The sequence below is a fragment of the Diadema antillarum genome, unplaced genomic scaffold, assembly GCF_040938485.1.
Source record: "Diadema antillarum isolate AM-2024a unplaced genomic scaffold, OU_Dant_1.0 seq00002314_RagTag, whole genome shotgun sequence".
Taxonomy (NCBI): Eukaryota; Metazoa; Echinodermata; class Echinoidea; order Diadematoida; family Diadematidae; genus Diadema; species Diadema antillarum.
The window spans coordinates 119170-126676 of NW_027272936.1; the positions used below are offsets into that span (position 1 = coordinate 119170).

Sequence of the window (7507 nt, forward strand, 5' to 3'; positions counted from 1 at the left end):
GTAGTGGGTCCCTCCTTTTTTCGAAGTTTGCGTATTGTTTCATTTTCATCAATTAAGTTTTCATGATAATGTAGAATTGCTATATGGTTCCAGAATTATTGTATACTCTTTCAGTTTTGTTTTTTTCTGCTTGTGGAACCTTATTTTTTGTTACCAAAGAAAGTAAAATGCTTATGTCCTTTTCGAAAAATGAATTTGAATTAAAATTGTATTGAATTGAAATGAATGTCTAAAAGAGAAAGACAAAATAAAGAAAGCTGCTGATGGTTAGTTGTGATGCTATCCAAAGCAAGAAATAATGTGAATTAATTCTTTACGTGTAATTAGGGACTAATAAGCAAAATGCATAGTATTCGGACTTTATTATGTATCGTGTGTGAAATCACCTACATTCTGCACTGCTTCCCAGTGGCGTATCTACTCTCTAAAAAAATCGAGTGAAAATATTCACTCTTAAAAGAGTGAATACAAAAAAGAGTGAATTTAGAGTGAAATTGGAGTGAATTTTGAGTGAAAATGTTCATTTTCACTCGTTTTAGAGTGACCTCAGGGATCACTCCAAAATCTTCGAGTGATCCCTGAGGTCACTCCAAAATGAGTGAAAATGAACATTTTCACTCAAAATTCACTCCAATTTCACTCTAAATTCACTCTTTTTTGTATTCACTCTTTTAAGAGTGAATATTTTCACTCGATTTTTTTTTTAGAGAGTAGGGGGGAGGCAAGGGGGGCACGTGCCCCGGGCGCCACTCCTTGGGGGCGCAAAAAAAACGAAAAAAAAAAGAAGAAGAAGAAAAAAAAAAGAAAAAAAGAAGAAGAAGAAGAAAAAAAAAAGAAGAAGAAGAAGAAGGAAAAAAAAACAAAACAAAACTCGCCCGGACCGGGGAGGAGGGGGGGGGGGGGGGGAGGGAGAAGGGGGCAGAAAACCAAATCAAACAAGATAAAAACAAAACATGATGATGACGCGGACAAATAACAATGTTTATTGTGTTATTGTGTTCACACAAGAATTCCGAATTCCATGTTTTGTAAGCTGAAATACAAAAATTTTCGGCTCGCTCGCTGCGCTCGCTCGCCAAAAAATAACAAAAAAAAAAAAGAACAAAACGTGATGATGACGCAGAAATATACAAGTGTCGACTCATTACTCGCGAATACAAATTTAGAGTATTTTTCAAGTCCTCAGTTTGTTGGTATGAATCGTTATCTATAAGGCTGTCACTGTATCTTGATTAGAATTGTAAGATTTAATAAGCAAAAAAGACAAGAATTCCATGTTTTTTAAGCTGAAATACAGAAATTTTCGGCTCGCTCGCTGCGCTCGCTCGCCAAAATTTATCAAAAAAAGAAGAAAATAAGAACAAAACGTGATGATGACGCGGAAATAAACAAATTTCGACTTACTCGCGCATACTAATTTAGAGTATTTTTTCAAGTCCTTAGTTTGTTGTATAAATCGTTATCTCTAAAGCCGTCACTATATCTTGATTAGAATTGTAAGATTTGATAAGTAAAAAACAACAAGAATTCCATGCTTTGTAAGCTGAAATACACAAGTTTTCGGCTCGCTCGCTGCGCTCGCTCGCCATAATTTATCAAAAAAAAGATAAGAACAAAACTTTATTGATGACGCAGAAATTAACAAATTTCGGCTGACTCGCGCATTTAGAGTATTTTTTCAAGTCCTTAGTTTGTTGGTATAAATCGTTATCTATAAGGCCGTCACTATATCTAGATTAGAATTGTAAGATTTAATAAGAAAAAATGACATGGATTCCATGTTTTGTAAGCTGAAATACAAAAATTTTTTGGCTCGCTCGCTGCGCTCGCTCGCCAAAATTTATCAAAATTTATTTCATATAAATCACCCTCAAAAGACCCCTCTTAGGTGCTTGAAAAAGCATATCATGCGGACCTTTTTTTAAAGTCCCTACCGGGATCGGGTTGGGGTTGAACACTTTTTCAGAAATTAGGGGCGCAATTTTCGCGCTTGCCCCGGGCGCCGTTTTCCCTAGATACGCCACCGCTGCTTCCTATTTCAATACCTCATAGCTTGTGCAATCCTCCACACTCCGAACGTTGGTACTTCTCGGAGGTACACGTTCCCTGGTTGGCACGTCACGGACAACATGACGTCACTGGATTTTGAACTCAGTGCTAATAACGACGTTACGTTGGGATTGAGTAGCGTCAACATGGAGAAGCGGGACATGCGTGAAATAGGTAAGCTGTTAACAATTGATAATTGCTACTTCTTCTACTACATGTGACCGTGCACCTCAAAACGAACATAAAGTCGCACACACTGATTTTGCGTGAGGACTGAAAAGAAGTGAAATGGGTCAACCTTGCCGAACTTGACTTTTTCATATTTTCTGAAAGAGCGGGTCTTCTTTTACATCATGCTAAAATTTAGTATCATAAAACGGGCAGGAAAGTGTGTTTTTTTAGCAGTTTATCTCGAACATTTTTGGTAGAATAGTGTGATTAGGTGTGTCTTTAGAATCCCTTTTTCATTTCTGAAAAATCTTGTCCACACTCTTCACTTTCAACTCTAATAACTTTTGAAAGGATAGTGCTACTGCTTTGAAAGTTAGCATTAATTACGGACAGTTAATGTGTTAATGAGGCATGCTTAATTTCAGTTTAATCTGATAATCCCTTCATTGTTGTTACTCTGGTGGCTTACTTCCTGCTTTTTGTCCCATTCATTGCACAGCCAGCACGGTTTGGTAAAGATTAAGCGTTTGAATAGACACTGTACTTCAGAGCCTCTTTTCTCAGTTCACACTTTTCCTGAGTTTGTGCTTTCTTTCCAATATTTAGATAGGTTAGGAGAGTCCATTTGATTTGAGTTATACATCATTTTAAAGCTTAAAGTCTGCTCTTTCAGAAGATGGTCTTTACTGAAAATTTATGTCTGGCGACTTTTTGTTTGTTTTGAGGTGCAGGGTCACATATTTCTAAAGCCCTTATCCAATACAGGACGAAATGAATGGTGGTTTGCGATGCAGAATGTATCTAGAGTTCGGGACGATCTTCGTATTAGTAGCAGTGCTGTTATTCAGAGGAAACGATTTAGATATTCCTTTAATACACACGCACAAACACACACACAATTACACACACATACATAAATCATGAAAATGCAGCTGTTTTCAAGGTCATCATTCTAATTCATGTGATGTCCTTACAAAAGTGTGTATAGAAAGACATAGTATGGATGAGCATCGCTATTACTGCAGACTTTCCGTGGACAAAACATCCTGCTGCACAAATTGTCACCCCCTTCAATGGGCGACAAATTGTGCAGGGAGCTGACGGCACAAATTGTTACCCCACAGTTTTGTCGCCTGGCGACAATTATTTGTGAACATTCCTGACGGCATAAGTTGTCACCCACCCTCGAAACACATTTGGAGAGGTTATAATCAGTCTTGAGATAGGCATTGGAATACCAACACGTAACATATAATGGCTACGTCAATGCAAACAAGTAATGTGAAACTCATGTTAAATTTTCGAGGAAGTGTGTGTGTGTTTGCCCGCACACATGATAATTGAGTGTCCGTTTGTGTGTAAGTGTGAGTATGTTTGGATGTAATGTGTGGGATGCGCGTGAAGAGGAGAGGAGTGGATGGATGGGGTGTGGGTTTGAGGGTCGTGTGTGGATGTGTGGGGGGAGGGAGTGGGTGGATGATGGATGAGTGTAAGGGAAATGTGTGTGTGTGTGTGTGTGTGTGTGTGTGTCCTACGGATGGAAAGTTATGAGCCATGATAGAAACATGCCGTCAGAACTTAACACTGAATCTTGCCTGTGACCTTTGACCTTAAGGTGACATCCATGTTTGGTAAGATGTGAAACTTTGTATTTTTAACCACCCTTCCCTCCAAGTTTGATGGAAATTCAAGCCCTGAGTACAGAGTTTATAATAAAGTGTTATCTGTGTGTGTGTGTGTGTGTGTGTGTGTGTGTGTGTGTGTGTGTGTGTGGCGTTACGCACAGACGATGGGAGGACGGACGACGGACGGACAGACGTCGCAGGTGATCCCAATACTCTCCCCTCACCTCCGTTGGGCTAGAAAAAACAAACAAAAAGACGTACACACATACGCACACACACAAACGTTCGTGCATAAACACATCCATACATGCATGCACATACGTACATACACGCGCGCGCGCACACACATACAAACACACACACACAGAACCACCATCACCACCATACACAAAGACCCCGCCAAACACGCACACATTCACACCACAGGTCATGTAAACCCCTGCACATACACACCACACATACACCCGTAAAGAAAGACCACCATACTCATAACACACACATATCATACACACCACAGACATACGCACCAAACACATAAAAAGACACACGCGCACAAACATCCAAACACAAACGCACACAGACTCCACTACCACTATACAACCACCATGCACAATGCACACAGATTCCACCCATATTACATGTATCATATTCCAAACACACACACACACACACACATGCGCAGACGCATACACACGTCACATAATTAAGGGCCTACGCACCTACACACCATACACAACACATACCATGTTGCCCCCACCCCCCCCCCCCACACACACACATTCACACCGCAAAGTTAATACCAATCATACCATGAGGGCCACCTCCCTTATCATACCCACCCCCATCCAAGCATAACACAGGAACGATCACCTCAACCACCGCACAATTCGAAGTGCATCTTAGCATTATCTTCTGCAGCTTAAGACAACGGCCGACGACAATTTGTGCAGCTACGTTTCATTTTGCCTACAGAAATTGTCGCCATCGAAGTAAAAAATTGGGAACCGTCAACTCCATGCACAAATTGTCGCCCCAAGCCGGGGGTGACAATTTGTGCAGGGATGACAATTTGTGCCGCAACACCCTCTTGACGGACGTACGCAAATGGATATTTGGTGAACAATAACAGGAACAGGAAAATTTCATTGAAATCCCAGGGGAACTTAATGTTCTACTTCAAGTTGAAGCTTTTGAAAGGTAGTGGTTTGTTGTTCAGCTCGTCTTGTCAGAAATATTTTGTCTGATTTCTTTTTTCCATCCTTCCGTTGGCAATTCAATGTCATGTGTCGATCAAATTTGGGTTTGGCGGTATAATTCGTCCATTCTTTGGATATCATAGAGTAAGAAATTTGACGGATTCAAGGGATAATGCTTGTACGACCTTCTTTACTAATTTTATCAATTATTTCTTTTTTAATTTATCAGAGGGCGGACTGTCACTTGTGGTCTGTACAATTATTGTAATACATTTACTAATTAAAAATCAACATCATCAGGAGGAGGATGTTTTCCAGCTACAGTCAGTCCGCAGCGCGAGCGAAAACGCACGTATTTATTCAAGTCGTATGCACGGCTGAGCGGTGCTTGCATACGTAATGAGCAGATACATGATCATGAATAAATCCGTGTAGAACGAGTATTTCTTGTCAGTTTTCGACACTTTTAATATCGACTGAAAGAGAAAACATTAGCAAATATGCTCATGATCAAAATAAAACGGAAAAGAAGAATATAGAATATCAAAATCTCTCTCGAATTCGGTATTGTATTCAAAAATATTCCTTCACGTTTGACGCCAAAAAATTAACCTGAAATCTTTCATGCCCCTCTAAAATATGGTGAAGACTATGTCCGCTTAAGTATATAGTATCACAATAAGGGCAAGTTTTCTCATCTTCATTTCAATACGGGTCAGGAACTAGCAAAATTCAGAGACATGTCTAGCGTCGAGTTTAAAAAGATTATCCTCGCGTTCGCACCGGAATTCCGGGTCGGTGATTGGTCGAAATCTGTCGCAAGACGCGGCGTGTCGCATTGCGTAGTATCCATTGGCTGCTGACTCAATGCTGTGAGTTCAAAAACTATGTATCAGATAAAAGTGTCATTGATATGAGTAATAGCTGAATAGTGTACAATTGAGTTGGAGGTAATTTGAAAATGAAAGCCTATATTAGTTTCATGAAATCCATGATTTTTTTTAAATGTTAGGTTCCAGATTGTGATCGAATTTTCACTCTCTATACAAAACTTGAACTTTACACAGAAACCGATGATGTGTATGTGAGTGTGCACTTACAATGACCCTGAACAATGGACCTGGCTACCACCTGTCCCGAGCTCTGCTGCAAGGCACATGAATGCTTTATCAATTATTCATGTGGATTGCCCTGAGCACTGCTAGTCTGAATTCTTGACACAGGGTGATATGCATGCACATGAAAGAAGTAAGCACATGTTTCCATGTGCTTGCACACACCACATTTCAGAATGAACAAAGACTAGCTGCGATAGTGGAATTCCTCATGAAGCATTCCAATCCTGGTCATTGTCCACGACCATTGTCTGGGTATCAACAACACACTCCACGCGTGTTCATTCACTACCCCACTCCCGGTAAGAAAACATAATTTGCCTTGTTTTCAACAGGAAAATTCACAACCTTAAAAATGGTGCCCCTCTTCGTTTTTTAATTGATCATACTTGCTCAAGTTTCACGATTGTGAAATCGAAGAAATTACGGAGATCTATTTTCAATACCAGTCAGGAACTAGCAAAACATCAAGCTATGATCTAAAAGCTTCTTGAACACCTGCAAAATAATCGTTTACTTTGATGCTAAAATGGACTACTATACTGAGATCAAAAATAGGGAAATTAGGCATCAAATTAATGAGCATAATCAGCTCTATAATGTATCCAACCATCCTGGGTCAAACAATGCACTGCGAAAGCTATGAAAGCTGTTATTGCCACCTCTGCAAAAACTCTCGCAAAGAATCGCGAAATCTCGTCAGTCGCTAGTTTCCACTTCAACCGCCCTTTTCCGTAATGTGAGTGATTTTTTTTTTTAATTGTTACAATTGGTTTCCCTCTGTCAAAACCTTTAACCCAAGTCATTGGTGGTTGGAGCAACACGGCAAATTCTATACGCCCGTGTGCAGGTCAAGACTTCAGCGGAGACTGTGCAATTACGATCACAGTGAAAACGCCAAACATCCTTTCTGGTTATGGCATCTACAACCGCTTCTGGATCACTTTCCGTAACAACACGATCGCGGTGGGGCGTCACGGGGATTCTACCCCTTTCCTGGCGGCCACTTACCCGACACTCATGGACATCAACTACGTCGGTGTCCACACCGGATATGGATCTGAGGGATACTGGAAGTTTCACTCGTTTTGCTAAAGAATTGATATCTGTCTCTGTGCATGGAATCCTGTGCATTATTCTCTTATCGAAGATAATGACATGTAACATTTTTCTTTCGTACTTTTAATTTTTAATTTACTTTACTTTTAAATTTTAATTTAGACTAAAAGAATAGTATACAGATAAGCCCCAAAGTAGTGCAAAACAAGAGAGAAAAGGTATCGTGCATCATCGTATAGTGTCAATGGACAATATTGCATTTACTTAATGAATATAAGCCTTGCGGACACCT

At 40.0% G+C, this 7507-nt stretch overlaps 1 protein-coding gene across 1 annotated transcript; it reads left to right on the top strand.

The window, feature by feature from the left end:
- Positions 1-2129: 2129 nt before the first annotated feature.
- On the top strand, positions 2130-7251 carry LOC139714556 (uncharacterized). Its single transcript, XM_071626249.1, has 2 exons — positions 2130-2223; positions 7007-7251. Exons 1-2 carry the CDS (start codon positions 2130-2132, stop codon positions 7249-7251), a joined length of 339 nt encoding a protein of 112 aa, XP_071482350.1.
- Positions 7252-7507: the final 256 nt, after the last annotated feature.